This window comes from Streptopelia decaocto (assembly GCF_964273445.1).
Source record: "Streptopelia decaocto genome assembly, chromosome: 13".
Lineage (NCBI taxonomy): Eukaryota > Metazoa > Chordata > Aves > Columbiformes > Columbidae > Streptopelia > Streptopelia decaocto.
In genome coordinates this window covers 17,069,183-17,092,774 of record NC_138668.1, presented here as the reverse complement: position 1 = coordinate 17,092,774, position 23,592 = coordinate 17,069,183, and the positions used below count along the sequence as shown (strand labels likewise).

General features: G+C 42.0%; 1 protein-coding gene across 2 annotated transcripts in view; it reads left to right on the top strand.

Moving 5' to 3' along the window:
- The window catches only part of SNX29 (sorting nexin 29), a 126,246-nt gene extending 104,632 nt beyond the window's left edge, over window positions 1-21,614 (top strand). The window contains exon 21 of one of the 2 annotated variants that reach the window (XM_082064112.1): window positions 16,259-21,614. In XM_082064112.1, the coding sequence (XP_081920238.1) occupies window positions 16,259-16,388 (130 nt within the window). In that variant the 3' untranslated portion in view covers window positions 16,389-21,614. Of the gene's footprint in view, window positions 1-2,079; window positions 2,490-16,258 lie in introns of those variants that run through there. The other variant, XM_082064115.1, reaches the window with a different exon arrangement.
- The last annotated feature ends 1,978 nt before the right edge of the window (window positions 21,615-23,592 follow it).

Sequence of the window (23,592 nt, the reverse complement as noted above, 5' to 3'; positions counted from 1 at the left end):
ATTAAATCAAAACAGCTGAGATTGTAAATTATCTTGAATGCACACAAGTTAGTTGCAAGACCGATGCATTTGAGCACCATTTGCCGGTATCCGGCAGCGAGCAGCTGCTGCGGAGCAGGAGAGGGGCGGTTGTGCCTGGGCACACCGGCCACCGCCGTCCTGCGCTCACGGTTCTGCTGCTGGGACCTGTTTTTTTAAGACTGAGCTTTCTGTCTGCGTGCGGCGGTCGGCAGGCTCCGTCCTGCCTTGAGGGTCGCGGGTTTTCCTGGTTCCGGCGGCAGTGACACAGGAGCCCCACTCCTCTGAGTTGCAAACCCCTCGGTCAGCTGCTGGGATCACTGCAGCAAACATCAGCCCGGTAACTGGGAGTAACACTACTCGGGACTATAAACTGTTAAATGTCATGCATAACCAGTGTCCATTCCCAAATATATCTTACACAGATATGAAGTCAGTTTGTAGAGCAAGACAGATATTTAAAATAAATGTGGAGAACCCTTGTTATTTTAGTAGGAGGAGGTAACTAGTAGGTTTTGAGACATCCAGACATTGCACTGAGGGAAGATACAAAACCCTTTGCAGAGTTCCATAGCTTAGGGACTAAATGTGAATCTGCTCATTTTCTGTTGCCCATCAACAAAACCACATCATTCCTATCAGTATATATATATATATCAAATGTTCCTCCAACTGGCAGGTGTTTGCCAAGGTGGATTTGGTTAGCTAGACCATAAACTATTTTGCATAATAAACACACACACACAAAATCCTACTTCTGTCCATAAGTAATTCATAAACAATAGATCCCATATTCTTTAAAGCTCCTTAAGCCAGTTTTGAACCTGGCACAAATTTTTGCATCTGAGCTATGAAAAGTGGAATGCTGGAAACACTACTAATAATATAATTAAGCGTGCAGTTCTTCAAAGTACCCGCCTCATTGTTGGTAGCATTTTGCTATAGAATAAGGTATCAAGCAATGAGTTTCCCTGGTTTTGCTCTTGGCAATGTTGACAGCCACCTTGAACCCTTTTCTTTGTAATGTGGCGTGATTTTCCTTAGTGAATAAAAGAATAAAGTTGTTCTTGTCAGGCTAGCCATATGATAGCTTTACCTGCGCTTCAAATACAAAATCAATGTATGTTCCTGGTAAGCATTCTGGTTTTGTACCAGTTTGCTCACTTTACCCTCTTTTTACTGTCTATCAGCTGGTTAAGGTATTTAACCAGTGACATATCGGAACAGAATTTAACCCAAGCTGTCATTATCATGCTGTGTCAGCGTGCACAGCACAGCGATGTGTTCCAGTTAAAGTTAAATAACAACTGCATAAAACCAGAAGGGCCCGGATCGCAGCAGCAGGGAGTCATTCTCCGGAGTCGTTCTTCTCACTGGAGTGCCTTGTCCAGTAAGAAGTGAGGATTTCAGCCTGGAAAAGTGTCCTGAAAATGCCTTAACCTGGGGGTTTTCACACAATGTGTTTCGGAAGGTGGAACGGTGGAATGAAACCTTGTCATAGCAGAGTAAGAGGAGAGGAGTGCTATAAAAATAACAGAAACAAGAGACGGACTGAGACAGTTTGGACTGCAAGTAGAGAATGTATGTGAAAATGGGGTGGAAAGGAAGATGGTGGGAAAGAATGAGAAGAAGGAAGCATAGAAACCCTGTCTGCTCTGGGGTTTGTTTTCGTTTCCTGGAGCCCTGGCACACAGAAAGGAGCCGTTTCATAGAGCTGACAGGGATCAGTGTTCCTGCAGGTTCAGCAGGGCCGGGGGTTTGCCTGTGTCTGTCCTTTGGAAACAAGCCTTGAACGAAAAACATACATACATACATACATACATACATACATGCATACATACATACATGCATACATACGCGATTCTGGTATTTTCAAAGGTTCTCATTGAGTATAAAGACTCAGCTCTGCCTGAGATCTCAGTATGAGAAGGTCTGGTGCAATTTTTGCACAGAGCCTTTTTGCATAACCTAGCAATTAATTTAATTTAACTAAGGAATGCCAGGGGTTTTAAGCTGGTAATTTTATAAGGATGATCCTGTTTTTTTCTGAATGTCGGCCAGATGATGTTCACCGGTTGCAGCCAGTGTGTCTTAACTCCCATGTCACGGTCATCCCTCCAGTTTTACCTCTTTTCCGGTGCTGTGAACCGTCTCCTGAGTGCAGAGGCTGAGCTGAGGGTCAGTGAGATGATCGCGGCCCCAGGAACGGGCGACTAGAAGCCGAGCTGTTGAACTGAACTTTTACAGACTGTTTCAGGTTCTTTTTATTTAACTTTTGTCTGCCTCCAATGAAGAAGATACTTTTGTATCTAACTAAAAATTAAGATTTCCAAAATGCTGCCGTGCATATTTTAGGCGTCTGAGAAATCTTTCAGCATAATTTAGGATTTCTAGATGTAAAATTCCACTTTTTTTTTCTTTTTGTTAGTAGTAGAAACTTAGAAAATGCGTAAGTAAATGTCTTCTGTCTTCTGTAACTTTGTCATCCGCATACTTTAAAATCAAGTTTTGCTTGTGTAAGCATTCAGTAGATTCTAAGGTAATTTATATGTTGATTTTTTTTCGTGCAGCAGTATATATACACTACTTATCCTGAACCTTAGAACCTGTATTTCCTCAGTAAGAAACATTTTCCTTGTACTGTTCCAAAACTCTGTTGTTTCTGTTTATTGGTATCAATATACTCTAAGCTGATACATAAAATCACAAAATGTGCATGTGTGGGGCATATGTGCATCCTTACCAAATTCCATCTGAGTGGCAATTCTAATACTGTTTCACATATAGCCGTGTATGGGGCCGCTGTGCTGTTTCTCTGGGCCCGAGCAGCGAACTCGATGGCAGAATGCAGGATCGGAGCCCTGGCCCAGCGCTGCCGTGTCTGCTCCGGCTCTGTTAGTCCTGGCTTTGCTGCTCTGGGCTCGGGCTCAGCTCGGCCAGGGCGGGGGCAGCTCAGGGCTCGCCTCTCTCTGGAATGACGGTCAGTGCTGGAGCCGTGAGCTCTGCGGCGGGGTCCTACGCTGACGTGTTTTGGTTCTCATCCCACATGATAACCAAGAGTTGCAAAGTGTAGCTGTGAGGATGGTCCAGCGCACAGCAGCGTGCTAAGAGAGCTTTCCAGGGCCGCCTGGGCTGTGGCCGAGCGCCGACAGTGGGGCAAGTGAGGACATGGCACATTTTTACATTTGAAGGAGACTGACATCTCTGCGGGATCCACAACAACTTGTAAGCACAGGGAATGTGTTTCTACGTGACTGGGTAAGAGATCTTACAGGGCATTTCCTTTCGTCCTTCCCTTCCTTCAAATAACAGGAATTATCAAGGAAGCTTCAGGGGTTTTTCTGTTAATTAACAAGTAGACAAGATTTATAAAGGAAGCTAAGTCTAATAACTCTTGTTTGCAATTTCCAGTTATTTCTTTTTACAATGAAAACCAGTTTCTGGCACGAATACTCGAGTAGGTTTCTTTTAAAGAAATTGCTCCAATAATATACCTAATTTAATGAAAAAGGGGTTTATTTTCCAAGCGTTTCCCTAAATTCTCTGGTAGGTGAGAAGCCTGGACGCGTTTGCTGGTCCTGCTGCGGTCGGTAGCAGAGCTGACCCTGCAGAGGAGCCCCGGCCGCCGCCGCAGCGCGCTGGGATGCTGCTGTCCCTCCCGCGTGACGTGCCACCCTCCCGGCCCGCGGGAGCTCTCGCGCCTCACACTGCCCAAGCTGTGTGTTTCTGTCCCTTTTCAGTCAAAGTCCTACCTATTAATATAATGTTCTACAATGGAAACAGAATTTTCAATATAAAAGGCCCACAAACATACAGAATATTATTCTAATATGTTTTTTCTTTAGCATCCAAGTCATCAGTGTGCACCATACTGGCCAAAAAATGGAAGTGAATATTTGTATTTGATATGAAGATAATTTTTTTCTCAGTGTAATTTTTAAAAGTATTCAGCAGGTGAGATACACTACATTGTCTCTATCACTGATAGGTACTAGGATGAATACGTAATGGTAAATGTGGATGATAAGAGCAATTTGTGGCATTGCTGTTCAAGACTGTTTGAGGAGCCTCATTGCTTCCTGTGTCACATACACAGCCCACAGATACCTCTGACATATCTGAATAATGATCTTTTCACAAGATTTGCCCTTCTTGAGCCATTTTCCTGCCCACTAATTTACCTCCTGGGCAGTACAGTGTGATATCAGGCTTCATGGCAATTACAAACCTGAATTAATTACCCTTGTTTGCTGTGGCAATAATACTGTTAAAGAATACAAGTTAATACAAGTTAAACAAGATCACGCTTGCCCAAATCTACACAAATTCCCTGTAATGAAATTGTGGTTTTCAAAGCTTAAATTTTGGCCTACTAAATCCTGCAAAGCAGTTTGTAGTATTTATTCTTCAGCTGCACTTAAACTAGCTGATCTATAATTGCTTATTAAGTTTCTCTTTATTGAGATTATTTCAAGAAAATCGCCAGCTTTAGAAATGGACAGTCAGACGTCAGCGGCTGTAGCTGAGGGTTGTGTAACAGCCAGCTCAGGAGAACTGCAGGTAGGGGAAGGGAACCATCTGCAGGTCTCTTACAGAACACAAACGCGCCACTGGAAAGCGTTTTGGAAACGATTGATATGAACATGTTTTTGAGCTGCCATGGGGTCGGTCAGGTGTGGTGCGGGTGGGCACAAGAGCGCTGGGAGCCGTGTTCCCGTCCGCGGTCCCGGTCGGGCCGGCTGTCCCTGCGCCGTGCAGACATGGCCCGGGTGCCCCAAGGCCCCTGCGCGGTTTGGGGAGCAGCACAGCTGGAAAAGTTTTCCAAGTCACGTTCTCCAGACAGCCCAAAGCAGATACCAGGCGGCGGAGCACGAGGGCTTTGAGGAGACAGACTGCACTTTCTTTATTGACAAGGTCTCATAGCCCAAATAACTTTTAATGAATCTTTTCCTGTTGTTTTTAATCAGGATTTGAAATGTACAACTGCATGGGGATGTATTTATTTAAATATATGCTCTCTGAATGAATAGAAATGGAAAAAAAATCTCTTTGTAATATATTTAAATTGTATTTCTAATAAATTTGGAAGTTGCGTATCGTGCAACTGTGGCATGTCGAGGGGTTTTTGAAGCCGTACTAGTCTGTCAAAGGGTGAGGTTGTTTCTACTCCTCACTTCTTTGATGTGATCAAAGGAACGTCACGGCTTCTTACTTCAACCAGGCTGCACGGTAAAATATGTCACTTAAAACTACAACAGCCTGGCCTGGGGGACATGACCTGGACAAAACTTGGTCTGGAGATCCATGAGAAGTACATATCTCTAGTTAGAGAAATATTATACAGAGTTGTGAAATGGATAGACACAGTCTGTAACAGATAACTCCAGGGACAAACAACAGTGGCTTCAATGAAGAGTGTATGTCCAAGAGAAAGTCTCCGACTTGCCATTTCCAGCTTGAATTCTGTTACAAGGGCAGCTTGATGAAGACGTTTGCCAGGAACGCAGACCATCTGAAACATCACTTTTATTCCAAGGCTTCCTAAAATGTGGCAGATGGGCAGAGGCGGCGGAGCAGTAAGTGACACTTGGTGTCCAAGGCAGCTCCGCCGCCGGGCAGCACTGAGGGGGCCGCGCTGCCGGAGCCGGGGCGGGGGCAGCAGCTCCGCGCTGTTGTGTCGCCCCGGACAGGCCCCTGTGCAGAGCTGATCCCTGGAGGTGAAGGGAAGGGCCCTTTTCACATTGGTGGCTTATCTGTGACGTTTGCAAACGTTTCTGGCGCAGGACGGCGTCTGCGGCGGTTTTGGCGCGTTGTGTTCGTGTGATGCGATGTGGGGAGCGCGGCCTGAGCCCCCCGCCGCAGATCCCCCGAAATGGCTGCGCCTCGGGCCCGTTGCCATTAGCGAATCTGACAGGGAGGAAAAAAGAGACGGGGAGAACAAGTATTGAAAATACATTGTTCTTCAAATCAATGTGTAAATATGCTCCCATGTGTAAATTTTACATAATTACTGGCGGGTTTTAAAAAAAGTAATTTGCTAATGAAGCAACACGACTTTAAACTTTTTCTCTTCTCGTAATGGTTAGATTTGGAGTATTGCAAGAAAAAATATTCTGTAATGCTTATTTCATTGAGAATAAACCCAAAGATTAAGTTTAATTACTTTTCCACAGTAGCAAAAGAGGCTTTGCCGAGAGATGGATATAGCAGCTTTATTTCTTTCTCTTAGCATATGAAACAGTAAGGAATGCTCATGAAAACGTGGCTAGAAAAATCTGTTTATACATCTTATATTGCAGCCTTCCAGTGCTTATTCATAGTCCCTTCTGCGCGGCACTGGCAGTAATAGATAAATGGAGGCATCCATTCAAATACATGAAGCAAACAATCTTCATAAGGGAGGTGGCTTGTGTACTTGGCTTCAATCCAGACCATAACAAGTTTGTTTATGCCAAACTGCTCCGTTTTTCAAAAGGAGGTGGGTTATTTCTTTTCCTCATTTGAACTTGTATTGAAAAATATTTCAGCAACCATCAGTTTCCCACGTGAAAACAGCATGAATTAGCTACAGGCCATCACTGAAGCTCCAAACATCCTACAGAAGCTTTTTGTTCCTTGGTTTTGTTCATCTGCCAGCTATAAACATAGCCCATTCAATCCTGTTGTATTTCAGATGCTATTTTTGTGGTGTCGTTTCAGTATATTTGGCACTTCTGTTGTGACAGCAGAATCCATGAACAGTTAACCGAAGGATTCGAGAAAAACTTGGTGTAATTATGGGCACTCATCTATTAATAACAAAAATTAATGGCACGCACGCATCCTTCCCTGCACTACCACTTCACATCATTAACAAATGAGTAAAGAAACTGATTGTTGCTAGAGTTTTAGGAATATTCTTTAGACTGCTCCAGAGGTCTCCAAATACATTCTCTGTAGGTACAAATGAGGCCAGATGTCAGTTCAGAAGCACAAAATGACCTAAGCTGTTGAAGTCTGTGCAGCAATAAGCGTCTCGGTGGCGCTGGCACAGCCGCGTCCCCACGCGCGTTGCAGCGGCCGACCCGGACGGCAGCCCGAGTTCGTGGGTTTACATGTACTAAGAAGAACCACTGATATGTGGGTCTGCAGAGATTGCTCTTCCCTGTAGAAAATGTTAGAAATCTCTGCCTTGTAAACAGTTTGCATAAAATTCCTTAATTTCACAACTGCAAAATGAGCCAAAGAGCCTGTTTCTTACTATTCCATCTCTATTTTAATTCTGAAAGCTGTTTCTGAAATTTTATTCTAACCTTTAAGAACTCATAAATTGATTCTTTATAAGAGAGTTAATTTATTAGTCTTAATGCAGTTTCTGGCTAAATCATAAATATACAGAACAGCTCTGAATGTCCGGCTCCTTTGAAAGTCTTCCAGCAGAAGACTCCTGTGTGTTAAAGGGATAAACCCCAAAGTGCTGGCGGTTGAGAATAGTGAGGGATGGCCAAAGGGAAGTAAGATGGGGCTGGTTTGCGTTGCCAGGCAGACTGAATATTTTATCACAGCTGAGTGAAATGCATCTAAATCCTGAAGACTCCGACAAAATGCATTGCCCAGCTTTTCCTAAGCTCTATGCATAAGGGTAGAAATGCGTCGTGTCTGACTGTAGCGCGTTGTCGCTGCAGTCGGGCTGCCGCAGGTCACATCGGAGCTGCAGGCGCAGAGTCCCGGCGCTGCGGCCGCGCAGGAGGAGCTGCGGCACCCGCCGGACATCGTGTCTCCTGGGACTGTTCTCCTGCTGCCTGCCCTAACAAAGATAAGAGTCTGCATCGTCGGATTGCCTTCTGGCACTGTATACATCCATGTGGAATACTGACCTCTCCATACAGATGCTCCATTGATTTGTTCCTAAAGCAGGGGAAGTGATACCTCAGCACCTTTTTTAGTTACTGTTTAGTTCAGAAGTCATTTAAGGACATAAAATGTCCTGTTCTCAAGGTTGGCACCAAAATCTTCATGTGGCCAAAAGCCACAAAACTCAGGAGAGGAGGCACGTCCTGAGGAGTCTGTGGGTAGGAGCGGAGGTGCCTTTGCTGTGAGCCGCGGTTCCCGAGCGGCTGAGGCTGAGCCGGGCGCAGGGCGGCGCGGAGCTGAACCACAGCGTGGCGGCTCCCGAGCTGCCGGCCTGATCCAGCGGGGCCGCGGCTCCGGGACCTCCCGCCGCGCAGCGCTGGCCGCGCCGGAGCTCCCCAACGTTCTGGCAAGGAACGAGCTTGTTGCAAAGTTTATTTGTTTTTACTTTGAACTCATTGGCATAGTTGCATCTGCATTTCAGAGGGACCGAGATGATATATTATACCTTTTAAAGATTCTGATTCTGATGATACCTGGAGAACTGACCCCAAACTTCAGGAGCTCATGGCCAGCCAGGTACTGACCACTTAGCTCCCCCTGGAGTTCCATCTCTCTTCCTGTTAGCATGATTTCGAGTCCTAATTGAAGAAAGGATGAGGCTATATTTATCATTGCTTGGTTATTTTCTTACAATGAAAATAATTCATATCTGACTAAACAGAAAATGGGATTTTTGTGCCAATTACCGTGTTTCTTTCTGCTGGCGGCCTGATGCTTGTGTAGCCTGTGCCCACCCGTCAGCTCTGGCGCGTCCCTGGGGGCTCCCGAGTCACTGTCACCCCCTCCTTGATTGGCTTCGCTGTTGGTGCTGGGCTGGATGTGAACATCAGTCCTCGGCTTCACTACCAAGAACCAAGTCAGCGTTTCCCTTGTTATTCTGTTGACAGTATTCAGTTCCGTACTTTATTTACATATTTTCCCAGCTTGATTACTGTTGTTTATTTAGAGGGCACAGGTTTAACTCCTCTCTGCCAAGCCTCGGCTCACTGCGATGGTGTTTGCAGGTGCAGGTACACTATTTGCCATGTGCTATCCAACTCTGTCTGTTTGTTTGTTTGTTGTGTTTTTTTTAAGCTTAGGGAAACTAAAAATCATAGGCTAAAATTAAGAACAATCTAAAAGCTCCCAGGGGTTGAGAGTAAGACCTGTATTTTTGAGTTTTTAGGTCGTGGATCACTGTTAGTATCAGGCTAATGGTTGGAGTGCAGGAAGGTGCCCTTCATACTTAAAAAATAAAAACAAAAAGCAGAAGGAGTGATTGCTGTAAAGCACTGTTCTTCACTTTTATGACTGCTAACATGTTTTCCAGCAGTGAGTTACGATTCTGTAGGATTCTAGGAGCAGTTAAGTTTGTCCATTTTTCACGTTTATAGCCATTATTGGTAACATGACATCCATTCAAACCTGGATCTGTCCCTGAGCACGGTCGCGTCAGCTCTCTCCTGCCTCGTTGCATATGTTAATACGGTGCCGTAATCTTCATGAGAAATGAAGATACTTGAGAGAAGCAGCTGATACCTCTTAACTTGATGGAGCAATTAAAACTCAAGCACTAGCTTGGAAGATCAAAACAACATGTTTTGCTCACAACTCTTCTTTATAATTCCATTTGCTTTTATGGTAATTTTAAAAGAAGGGGGTTGTTCTTAAAAATAACCCTGGTAGTTGCTTGTGCAGGTTGTTCTTTATGATGGGCACTTGCAAAACTCCAAGCAACGCCAGCCAAATTGCATTATTCCGTGGACACTATTGGAACGATGTTGAGAAGCGTCAGTGCTGCTGCTTGGGTGGAAACATCCTGGAGGGGCTGGCGCGGCAGCGGAGAGCAGCGGCAGAGGGGACGGAGCCTGGCAGGGAGCGGCGGCTGCGCCGGGCGGGCACCGCTGGGGACAGACACACGGACGGCGCTTTGCTCCCGAGCATCGGGACCGAGGTGCCCATCGCCAGAGCAGGAGATGAAACGGCTGAGGCTGAGTTACCCGGGCTGAAGGTTACAAGTGAGCCATGGTGAAGTAAGGCAGGAATGCTCAGCAAGTTTTAGTTGAAATTTCTCTAAGTATGTTAGTGAGCTCACTATCAGGTAAATGATAGCGATGAGCTGGCAGGAAGAAATGCTTTCAGCTTTCAGATTTTTCTCTGTGATACTGGCAAAATTAGGCAAATCAGAGGAGATGGTGAATCCTTTTTTTCCCACTGCTTGGCATGGAAGGTGGTTGACATTTTGAGCTTTTTGTTGTGTGTAAACTAGAGGTGGGTAGCTCATGAGTGTCGATACAAACCTCCTTTCACTGGCTTCTCATATGCTGGTGTCTGAGAACACAGTCTGCAAACTCTGTTGTTGCTTCCAATGCAAATCACATCAGTTGTGGGCTGTTCAAAAGCCAATTTGGTAATAGAAGTCGTCTCCATTGCGTGTCATTCTTGCGTCAAACAGGCGCTGAGGCTGGAGGAGGCAGCGCCTGGCCCGTCCCTGTCACACGGGAATCGCTGCTTGCAAACCGAAGTTTTACTGCTTTTATTTTCACACATATGATACATTGTGAATCCTGCTGCACATCCTCTGGTTTTAGTTACCTCAATATTTTCAAGAAAAAGGTATCCTAGATCTATCTCTGCTTTCCTTAAAGATGATAATTACAGTACTAGCAGGAAAACATAAATCCAGGTATTCACTGAACACTGTTCTCCTGAAAGCAAATCCTGTGTTTTGTTACTGTATCAGCATCCTCGGAACATGTTCTGCTTCTGAACCATTTGTTCGTTAAATCACCTTTCGGTAGGTTATTCTGCTTACACAAAGTCAGCCAGCCCGCAACAGAGCAGAACCTTGGCAATTTTGGGATGGAAATGGATCCAATAGCCAAACTTACCGTCCTTCAACTAATCACTGAAATTATATGAATTATAAATAAACAGCGTATTGGGGTGAACTTTTTCTGCCAGGTGTGTTCAGTGGTTTCTGGCTTTCTGGTCAGCTGGACAGGGATCGCCAGCCCCAGCACCACGCTGTGCATTGTGTGATTCTGGCTGGGGCACCACAAAAACCAGAAGGTGTTCCGGGGTGTAGATGTCGTGTTGCATTGGAAAGCCAAGGAATGAGACTCAGACATCAACTAATGAAAGGTTGTTTTAGAAAGTTCTGAGCATTTCCTGAATGAGAGTGTATTTAATCCAAAATAATCATAGGTATTATTCATTTTACAGGATATAACAATTGGATATTAAACATTTACTGTACAGTAACCATCTTGTTATGCCAACTTGAAAGTAAAGTTGGTGGAAGAAAAAAAGGATCTGATAATCAGAATTACGTACAGTGTCATGGTTTACAGAAAAAATCAAGTATCAATGCAGATGATGCTTATGGACATGCTGGTATGGAAGTGGATTTGTAGCACGCAAATGTTCAAGTTAGGATCATTCAAATGATAACAAATGGAAGCATGTTTATGTGTTTGTAATTATTTCACCGCAAGGAGAGACTGAATAAGTCGTTCTGAACCCTGTGCTGTGCTGTAGAAGTGTGTATGTGGAAGTAGAAGGAGCTGCATATTAATCAAAGAGTTGGATAAAATATTAGAGTTAATGCTTTTCATTTGATCAGTTCAGCTCTAATCTGGATAGGAAGTGATGATCCAGCTGTGCTGTAACGATGCCTTCAGGACCGGCGCTGTCCAAGGGTACCACAGGGGGATTATCCCACCCAGATCTTTCTGTCTCCTCTGTTAATAGCTGACTATTTAAACAGCTCTACTCAGCCATTTGAATTAATAGATGGAGATCACTGTTTCTCATTAATAATCACATTTTATTTCTACAAAATTGGGAGTGATGGCAGGAATGTGCCTCCAATTATTTTCACACTTCAGCAACTGGAAACAAGGATTTTACCCGCATCACTGCAGGCTAGGAGTTACCAGAGTGTATATAAAATTATTTGATGAAGTCAGTTAATAATGCCACTAAGCATGTGTTTTAGCTGATTTTAATTGGCAGGAGAAGATGCTGAGATATGTTGTATGGGCAAGTCAGAATTAGTTCTCATTGTCTAATACGGATCTCTTAATACAGTACATTGTTTAACACTGCCTTTTTGAGGAGGCTTCCTGCCCGAATCCAGTTTACCACAGTAAATATTGCAGCTATAATCAGGAATTAGATTTATTATCATGACAAAAAAAATATTAGTAACACAAGAAACTGGCAAAACAGAGTCACCAAGTTTAGGTGTTTTTAATACGATTAATTAATACAATTAAGCAAAACTAGAATCATGAGTGTTTCTGGAGATTCATTTACATATGAGATATATACATATGTAGATATATAGATGTATATGAAATACCTCATCCTGAGCTTTGCTCAGGATGGGCTCCATAGATGGGCTTATTGCTTCTCTTCTCTTCTCTTCTCTTCTCTTCTCTTCTCTTCTCTTCTCTTCTCTTCTCTTCTCTTCTCTTCTCTTCTCTTCTCTTCTCTTCTCTTCTCTTCTCTTCCTCTTCTCTTCTCTGATCTCTGGCTGGTATGAAAGAATTTCCAAGTGCAGACATGTTACACGATTTTGATAAAAACCTTTTCTCTCTAATTTTATCCTCAAAAGTAAAGAATGAGACGGGAAATAAATTTCTTCATGTAAACATTCACAACATCAGCTAAGATAACACCACAGTTCCTTATGCTAATATGTAAAGAAAACTGCACAAAATGCAGTTTACACTTTGATAGACGGGGAGCAATAAATGAAAGGTATGAATAAACTAGAAGCTGATTAAAAGACCAGTTATTTTAAGCTATTTTCTATAGATGCACCTCAGGCAGAACTTGACACCAAGACAAAATCAATGCAACTGAATTGGGATCCAAACAAACGCTGGGCAGATCGATCAGGAAGGCTTTAAAGCTCAGCAGTGACCCGGTGGGCAGAAGGAATTGATTGCCTCAGCCGGCTGCTTTTTTCCTCAGAATGGGACAAGGTGAGAATGTAGACGAGAACTTGAGCCTTTAATAGTTGGCCATTGCAGTGCTGAACAGGGTCAAGCGTCCGGCCGCCTGCCAGACTCAGCCTAGAAAATTAAACCCCGTTAAGACTTCAGTGGCTAAGAAGGTAGCGGGATGAGAAATGTTGTATTAAAACTGAGCAGGTGTAACTCGGACAGGTATAGACTCAAAGAGTAAGCACTTCCCACAGGGACTTGGGGTGGCTGTTCTGGAAGAGCTGTTCTAGAATAGCTACTATCTGGTTTAGATTTACATATTTTAAATTTGTATTTTAGTTAGAGTAAAAGTACAGGTCAACCCTACCTTAGCCCCCCAAAACCAGCCTGGAGACTGTTCTTGCTGAATGAGACAAATGAGAGGCTTTGCAAACGCTGTGTGTAGACTTGCTTATTCCTTCCTCCTCCGCCCCAAACAGATTGGCAAAACCTGATCCAGAACAAGTGTCTCCAGTTCATCTTCATGGGCATTTGCCAGAAATACTGACAGGATCATTTCAAGGTCTCCATATGTGTGCCTGAAAGTTCATGGAATATCGGACCTGTCGAACTGTCAATAGGTTTAGAAAGGTGTTAAAGGTTGTTTAGTGCCAGAGACTCTTTAAGTATCATTTGACCTCAAGGCCAGAACTATTAATAAATCATTAAATCTAGTAACAGGAGACAGAAGAGATGGGAGATTAATCTTTTTCTCCTATTCGATTACCATGCATTTTGTGGGGGTTTGGGCATTGTTTTTCCCTAGCTTTAGGAGTTAAAATTTCTGGGGGTTATTTGAAAGTCAGTGTTTTAATTGTAGAGTAAAAAGCTGGAGCTGAAACAGCCAAGTGAGATGGAAAGTTTTCTCATCGGGTTTTGGAGGAGGGAGGATGGAAAGGGGCTGAAGATACATACTTTTAAATGTATGACTACTCAACTTTTTTTTCCCCATACAACATCTGTTTCCATGGAGCTGATCAATTGAATTTCAGCTCTAGTTTCCTTTCTCATGCTGGATGCATGAAACAGTTTCTGTAAACCTACATTAGAATTTGGATTGTCATTATCAAAATTAGCTAAGACATTTAAGGTAAGTTATCTCTAATTTAGTTATTAGATGTATCTCCTTCTGAAGTAGCATCGTTTAAATTAGCAGAATTACTTGCAATTTTTGTCCTCCATTCTCAGACATTGGTGTTCATGTAACTATCCTGAGATCACCTTACTGCCTCAGCCATGCTTACCAGGGCAGACTGATACTAATTCGTATCTCCTCAGTTTAGGGGAATTAATTTGACACCTTTGCAGTTTTTTCTTGAATGGCAGTTTTGCTCCAGAGGGACAAGTGACACTAATGTCATTTTGTGGACACACCAGCAGGAGGAGCTTGTGGATTAAAATGTCCCTTCAATAAAGCAATCACCAAATTCCAGCAGTGGAACCGAACACTGGGCTTCCGTCTGCACTGAGTATCTGTAAAGTGCTGCCTGCCTGGTAAAGCTGAAGTACTATCAGCAGTGGCCATTATGCTGGTAAATTAACCTATTTTAGATCTAGAAAATCTCAATGAGGTGAAAATTGAATTTTATTCCATTGCACGTTTGATATTCAGATGCTTTTATGTTTACATTTTCTGAAAAAGACACATTTTAACCCAGAATCACACCCCTCTGAAGCCAGTACCCCACGCTCTGCTCTACAAGCATTAGAGTATCAACACTGCATCACTGCAATTTTATGGATTGTATGAAAATAATGAGTAACAATACTCATGTTACTAAAAGAAATCCATGCTAATGAGCATAGCTGAAATCAGATTCACATGATCAGAATTCTCTACAACAACATGGACAGCATTGCTGAGTTTCAAAACAAGAAACCATCAGACTGGGGTTGGAAATCCAATTATCCTTGGCTACCAAGGATACATGCTAAATTAATTTTTAGAGATTTTAGTGACAAGGAAAATAAGGAATTAAAGATCTGACTTGTTAATCTTGTTATTAAAGAACAGAAGGATGTATACCACAGGAATTTTATGCCATTTTTTCATGTGACAGACGTCCTAGTTACCTAGGAAGAGTAAATACAGTAATAGGAGTGCAGTGAATTTTAAAGTATTATTTTAACTAAGGTTATTTTAGGCTGATCTGCTCAGAAATGTAGACAAGTGACATACACTGACACTAAAACCCATCATTTTGTTTTCTGTTTAGTATCTGAGCTGGACACGTGTTTCCTATACTGATGTGTGAGTTGATTTAGTGATGAGGAGCCCATGTGTGCGCTGTGGTCCCAAAGCACTGGCCCCGGTGCACAGCCCCGGGCTCTGTGCTCCCAGCAGCGCCGTGTCCGCAGCCCCAGGACGCTCCGGGGCCTTTGCTTTGCTGCGGGCTGTTTGCCGCGGGGCTGCGAGTGCGCGGGCGGCGCCGGACGCGCCGGGCCGGGCCCGTGGTGCTGGCAGGGCCTGGGGACCGTCCTGCCGCACGGAGCGAGCTCAGGGATGGTTTTAAAATACAGCTGTAGTTGTTTCATCTGGCCAGAACTGCACATGAGCGATTCCTCCCTGACGGTTGTTAATGCACTCTGAAGATGGATATTGTAAGGTTGTTTTTAACTTATAAAAACAAGTTTGGCTTTGTACGCTCTGTAATTTTATTGCTTAGTCAAGTTGTAAAATGCAAAATTTAGTTTTATTTATTGATCTGTATGTAAGCAGTATAATTAAAAACCATGTGGAGTCCTCTAAAAGAATGGCAAAAGTACAACACTATCCCTTTATACTGTAGTTTTCCAAGGAGTCTGTAGCCTCTGAATATCACCTAGGTAAGCCGGAATTTTCTGTTACTGCTTGTTGTTGAACTTAATGTACTTCTTCTCGGAGTCTTTTCCAAAAGGCTCGTTCATGTAAGACTATAGTCTGTTGTGGGTCAGAAGAGACAGAAGAATTCCCAACAAGGATGTATTACTAATGTACTTCATCATGTAATGATACATCCATCCATAATTACAGGATTGTTAAATAGAGCATCATCCAAGCTCTTGTCTAGTTTGCTTGTACTTTTATCACCTCAAAATGCTTTTCCCACCATTTCCGAACTGCAACTCATAGAGATGCGCTTTTATCCTGTAATTTGCAGTCTTCCATATTGAAAGTTCTATTATTTCTCATTTTTGAAAGAGCCCATTTGTACTTCCCCATTGAGACACCGGTAGAAAGAACGCAGTTCTGTGTAGCTGAAGAAGTGTGCTGTACGTTGACCTCATGTGCCAGGCTCTCATAACATCTGCTTTTTTCATGTTTGGAATAACTACGGAATAATTTACATGGAACATAAACTGGCTGTTTCTGTCTTTATTTCTTGTCTTCCTAGTGATATTCCGGCTTCTGGAGACCCGGTAAGCAAAAGCAGCCACTCGAGAGCGAGCGCGCGCTTCCCCAAGCTGTCCCGCAGCCAGCACAGAGAGCCGCGCAGCCTGGAGCCGCAGAGCGGGGACCTCTGACCTTCCTCCTCATTGCCCAGGCTGGCACCACGTACTTTAAGTCATTCCCTGATTCCTTCCTAGCCTGTATGTATAATTTAAGCTCCTGAAGAGACTACAGCTGCATCAACTTAAATCCTGCAGAGAGACATTCACGGCTAAGGGTCACATCCTGATGAGTGGCTTTGGAAGGCAGTCATCGCTGCTCAAAGCAGCCGAGGGCTCTCCAGCAGGCTCGGCAAACCCAGGGGCATTTGCTTTGTTTTGTAAAGCTGCACTGCACATACTCTCCTTTGTTCTTCTGAAGTTCTTCTGTTACTATGAATTCCTTGTTTGTACTGTGTTGTCTCTTTTTCTCCGTGTACGCTCTTCTGTTCCAGCCAGACATGGGTATCATGTCAAGACCACCTTCTCCTTAGAAGAACAGTTGTGATTATCACTACTTAATATGTCGGCAGAATGTGGTTTGAAGAACCTCACTAATTTATTACCTTTTGTAAATAGAAAGACTGGGCATTTTTTTTTAATTGTAAACCTCTGACACACACAAAGGTTTTTTAAAAACTTGACAAAGTAGATGACAAGGGAAAAGCATTACAGGTGGAAAATAGCTTTTGTACATTTCTAGTTAGATATGCTCAGTAGCTTTCATTTGTGGGAAGTAATTCTTAATAATCAGAGAATGTCATAATTTTTTAGGAAATGTCAGTCTTGCTGTAAGGCTGGGTGCAATATTATTGATTTCTACAAACCACCATAAGGATACACAAAATTAGAATGGTACAAAATAGTGATTTCAAGTCTTGGGTTCTGTTTTGTTATTAATTTGTGCTGATGCTACAGAACAGTCCATCATTAACAGGGCAGCATGCGAGTCTGATTCATAAAACCCTTCACATGGTGATACTTAAACATTGCCTGTAATGAAAGTGCCTGTTACCCATCACCTCCTATTGAAAAGGAATTTGTAATGGTACTGTTGTAAGAGTAACTAAAAAAATGGACAAGAATTGTTACAAGTGATGGAAGTCCTGACATGGATTAACTGGAATCCAGTTCAGTATCCATTAGCTGCACTGCCGTAGGCAGTTAATTATATGTTAGCTATCTTCTCTTCATTAAGTTTAAGCAGTGTACATTGAGATTTTTTAAAAATTGTATTCTGGTTTTCCTTTGTGTAAGAACATCATTTTTCTCAGAAGTTATTTTGGATAATGTTACTTAAATTGATGTATCTTGTCATTTTATTATCCGCTCGTATTAAGTTCTCATGTCAGTAGATATTGAAATTTAATATAACCCTGCCGAAAAAAACCAGGCCAATGATGAAGAACAGATTTTTACCTTAGTGCTTTACAAAAGTTGTAGCAAACTGGAACTTCTGTTCTGCAAACCTGTGACCGTCGCGGAGTGTTTGGCAGGTGAGTGGTCTGGTCGTGTCCAGCGGCACTTTGGAGCGAGCAGGGGCTCCTTCCACACGCTGTCGGACCGCCAGCCCCAGCTGCTGGGCTCCTGCGGCGCTTAGAGATCGCACTGAGTAGCAAAGGTGGCAAAGAGGAGCGGAATGCTCTCTTCGAGTCAGAAATTTCAGTAGATGAAATACCACAAAGGAGAATCATGTCACCCAAATGAAACAATACTTCTCAGTCAGTAAGAGGTCTCAGTTACAAAATAAACAGATAAAGAGAAAATCCAACAGGCCTGCCTGGGAGCTGGCTGATGTGTTTTTATTAGAAGATGAATTACTGTTGGTGTTTCGTGTAAACTCCAGCGGGATATTTATTTGAGGAGAAAGGAAAGTGAGGAGCTTGTCAGTTAATGACTCTTCGAACTCTTCAGTCCGATACACTGCTGATAGTTTAGTTTGTTGGAAAGAAAAGTAGCTATAACGATAGTCTCACTTGGAAACAGTTCTAAATTCATTTTTCAGAAGTGGAGACTAGTAGAAATATGTAGAAATATGACACACATCTATTAACACTGAATGGCAAGTAAATCTGAAAAAAAACCACTGTGGAAACCTTTGTGATGTTTCTGTCACATGAAACTGTTTTCATTTCCAGGAAATAATTCACAAGTGGAGAGTACTCCATATTCAAAAAGTTGAAAATGGTAAGAAATTCCACTTAGCACAGACTGAATTTATTTTTTCCAGTTGTTTAGAAGGAATTTTTGTATCTACATTTGGCTCATAGAATGATTAAATTCCTGATTATCTTGCTTCTTGTAATTTTTCCTGTATGTATGTACATCACAGAAAAATACTAAACTTGTTTTCTGTGCACAAATTATTCTTTGTTAACTTTAGCTGAATTGTGTATCCTAAGATTACACTCAGCAAACAATGTTGATGTTGTGATACAAGATGCTGTAACGGGTGCATTACTAATCCATTTAAAAGCTCATCCGTGGTTTCTCCAAAATCTCAGAAAATACTGAAATGGAAGGCGTTCTTCACCAGACAGCGTTCCCACTCGATTCACCGCGCTGTTAGGAAGTGCAGTGGGGCACTCACGTGTCTGCCATATGAATGCCCACATTTTTAGCACCTCAAGACATTCTAAAATGCCCCACGTCTGAGAGAATTGTTCATACCTGTCACTAATTCCACTTCTGTTTATTTACCAGAATCAGCAAAGACTGTTGAAGAAGGTTGACTAGCTGGTGTAAGAATCCCAAACAGTTTCAGTATTCTTATAAAATACCTGTAAGCATAACAATGATTCTGTCAATTGAATGATTTTACCAGTTTCTCCTGTGTCGCCCAGTTCCACGCATGTAGTTACAATATTCGTACGAATGCAGTTTCCTTTGGGATTGACTGGTGGTTTTGAGCCCTGGTCTGTGGCCGCTGCACAATGAGCCGACGGGTTGCGCTGGTCCCTGTCGGCCCGGCGCTCCCTGGGCCGGGCTGGTCCCTGGTGCTGTTCCACCTGCGATCAGGCAGTGCCAAGGAATCTGTACCATCATTTACATTCCATTCCTGTTTTATCTTTAGACATATTAAGTCCCTAGGGCTGCTCATCTGGAACTTTAGTGACTATTCAAAGTAAATTGTAAAAATAAGTGGTGCTACTTTTATTTTAATGCTGTTCTCCAATCACACACAAAATGAGCAATTTCCTAAGGAACACGGGGCAGGCAGGACTCTGGCGGCTCTTGCAGATGTGATTGTCTATCAGTATTCATTACATAGTGACTGTGGGTTTTCAGAATCTCATTTATTTAGAGATTGTCATTCATTACAGAGAATGCATTGTATCGACTTGGCTTTTGCATTAAATCAAGTTTCTCAATAATGATAATAAATTTCCAAGGTTTATATGAGGCAGGATATTGACATAGTCATAAAGGCTTAAATTGATATGTCCATTAAGTTGCATACTCTTAAGAAGATTAATAATTTCAAAGCCAGGTTTTTTATGGAATATATCATAGGTGTTATTACTGTAATCAAATTATACTATCTTACAGAATCTACTGTAAGTCATAAACCATCGTGATTGGATTACTACAGGTATTTAGAGAAAGGCCATTAAAGATCACTGGCTCAAAATGGTGACCTCTTGCTAAAGTGCATTTTTTTTATTACGAACTAATATTTTATTGTATAGAACAATATCTGCATAGCAGGTGTAATTAATGAGTAAGAACCTGCTAACCAAGGGGGCTGACTGCCTCAGAGCAGCAAGCTCATGAGGAGACCCCGAGCGATCTACCAACACTGTCAGGACACAGAGATGATTCAAAAATCTGGTATTTTGTGAACAGACCCAGTTATTAGTACTTTCTGAGAGGGACGTCATTCTCCGCTCCTCAAAGCACACAGGGATCTCAGCTCTAAGTTTCCTGCCATTTCAAAGGCTCCAACTCCCCACCTCAAAACATCCAGTATGTTGTAATTCTGAGGAAAGATAATCTATGCCTGTGGATAGAAAAACAGTGACCTGCTTGAAATAACTATGAGAAACCTGTGCAACGGCTGTTTAAGAAAACTACTTGTTCACCAAATTCTGCTCCTGTGTGCCCTTGCAAATCCCAGTAACAGCACTGAGCTCCTCTAGCTGGAGCTCTGGTATATATGAAAATAAACCTGTTTAACATGAGAACACAATTTTCTCCTTGGAAGCAATAATAATATTTCTGTATAGGAACTCAGTAAAGAATTTACCTCCTTCCATTTCTGTAGGTTAGAATATTTCAGTCAGCACCCTGCACCACATGGAATATTAATTTCATGATTACTGAGTTATTTCAGTGGTTTCTTAACATTGCATATTGAAAGAATCACTTTAATATATTAAATTATATATGAAATATAGGGTAGCTTTAAAAACATCAGTTAACCTGCTTTGTATTTCAGCTGTTGAAGGGAGGGTAGAACGCTTGCTCTGCACAGTGGTCTGACAGTACATTTCATTTATTTCTTTTTCTGCACTAACTGTGCTTTTATGGTCCAGTTATAGTAACTTAGATTAGTTATAAAAATTCTTTTTAAAAATAATGAGAGCATACTTCTAATGAATAACAGCGGCATAGTTTTTGGTTACTAATGGCATGAATTTACACTAGAAAACAGCACTGAAATGTTAGAGATAAGTGAATTTTTGATTTACAAATTGCTGCAAATATCTGGACTTAAAAAATATGTGTTGGTTGTTGCATCGAAACAAAGGTGTTGCACTTCCATGCAGGGAAATCACTCTCCTTAACCAGATCTCAGAAATTATGTCCGTGCAATGACAGAAACTAAACTGTGGTAGTGGGTTTTTTGAGTGTAGTGTTAATCATTTAAGACATTAAAAATTATCACAGTATAAATGTGATTGAAAACCTGATTCTGAAAGGCTGCACTTTCTTTCTTATTAACACTGAGATAAATACGAAGTATCTTGTATGAGGGACCAAACCTGTTGGCAACTGAAGCAGCTGGATTTCCCTTTTCATGGTGGGGGGGGATTTTTTTTTTGTTCCTGTTAAACTGTAGGAAAGATAGTATTAATTCTGAAGCATATATATGTACAGTATTAACATAAATATTAAACTGTTTGTAATATTATTTTAACTTGTTATGCTAAGGTTTACATTCTAGAATTTTTAAGCAAATGTGTATATATATATAATTTTCTGAATACTTTCATGTATTTTTTTTAATATCCTCTGGTAATTTTGTTGTAATCAAGTTGAAATATGCTACTTTATCAAGAAGAAAATAAAAAAATAACATCTTTTCTTGTTTGAAGTAGAGCTGCTTACATCTTGTTCTTTTGAGCTGTTTTGTAGTTGCTTCTGTGATTTCTGTTTGTGGTGGTGGGTTTTTGTTCCAATGTGTTTCTAGAATGATGTACGTAGGTATCAGGCCCTGATTTGTTCGTCTTTGTATTTCATCATATGAGAAGCAGTATTTATTGAAAGAAATCTTGAACATTTCAGTTTATAATCACGGATTAATCGCTTGCACAAGCAAGAAGGAAAACAATGCCATGCAAGATCTGTTCTGGCATGTTGCTGCAACAAAACATCAGTACTGAAGTTACACAGGATCTACTGGGAATTAAATGGCATAAATATAATTTCAGTATAGCTGGTGTACTGAAGTACAGATCAGGAGACTGAGATCTGGACTGTTTTCATGTCTGTGATGCTGATTTGCTCTGGAAATTTCACTCTCCCTCTGCTTTCATTGCTTTCTTTAGAAAGTGAGAATTTCACATCTGTTTCGAAGTCTGAAGGTCTGCGATACGCGTACAAGCTGATCACCCCTTGGAGTGCGGAGACTTTTATGACCCCCGTGTTCAATAGGAAAATGTTCTGAGGAAAACTTTTCCTTTACTTTCTGCCCATGGCTGGAGTGCAGGGGGTGCCTCTTCTCCACTGTTTCTGCCTGTGCACAATGAGCCACGCCAGAGTCTTATAGGAAAAGACTCTAAAAAATCCCTTGAATGAAGGGTTTTTGCAAGGATTGACTTACCATGCTTATATAATTCTGTGATTTTTGCCTTCCTTAGATTCAGAGTCCACATAGGTATGTTTGATTTCCTTTTCTTGGGATATGACACATATGGATATTCAGCCTGACACTTCCCTGGATGCTTCCGTATCGTGAAGACAAGCTGCTAGATTTGGATGCTTCATTGCAAAGGAAAGTTTTAAATTGGAAGCATGGTATACATTTAATCATCTTCCACTAAACAGATAAAGCTGCAATTTAAAAAATATAGTGTTAGTAAATTGTGTACTCACAGAATAGTCTGCTGATTAATTCAATTAAAGTTCTTCAAGCCACTACCATTATGAGAGATCTAATTAGTTGAACTGCTCATGTTTAAAAAAAGAAAGGGTTGTACAGAAAGACACTGACTGTAAAATTCATAGTGACGTTTAGGTATCTGCATCTTTTAAAACCTGTGGTAGGTCAGGTATCTTTACAGGAGTTAGATGACAGAACTTTTATGTCTTGGCAGTCCATGGGGTTTTGTTGTTTCTAAGCAAATGGGGATGAGACTGAACAATTCCAATACTGATACTGGCTACTAATAGTTACAGAGTATCAGCTTTTCATATCTCAATTATTTAAGATCTTAAGCAAAATTATGCCGACAGAGTTTTAGTTAATAGTTTCAGGCCATAGTTCTTTTCCATTTCTGTCTGCTTGAGGTACTGGACCACAGAGAGCCCCAGGTTATTGACAGGGACTTGTCTTCAGACTGCGACACCAAAGATCTCACTGTGCCAGAGGCAGAGTTCAACACTGTACAACCGGTATCTGTTCTCAATGGGTGTTCCTTGGCCACCTGAGCTTTATTTCCTGGTCTCCCAGCATGTCTGACCCTTTGAGCTGCTGTGGAAAGAGTAAAATCGGATCATCAGGGGAAAGACAACTAGACTCAAAAACCCAGGCCAGAGAAGGCTGAAAAGGGTTTGTGCAATTACCCTTATGTGCGTGTGACAGAACCAGCAGCTAGCTCATTGAACCACAGCCCGTGGCCTCGTCCGCAGGCTGAGATGCTGCTGCTTAATTACCACTTTAAAAATCCTACGAAGAATAAGATCATCTGAACGGACTGATTTTTCCGTGAATCCAGGCAAAGATTGAGGTTGCATTTGGGGACTTGTAGTGGCTTGGCATTTCCATGGGGGGGTCCAGAGAGTTTAAACTATTCGCAAAATTAAAGTAATAGATAATTGGTATTTTGGTATCTTGTAAGTCATGCTTGATGTTCTA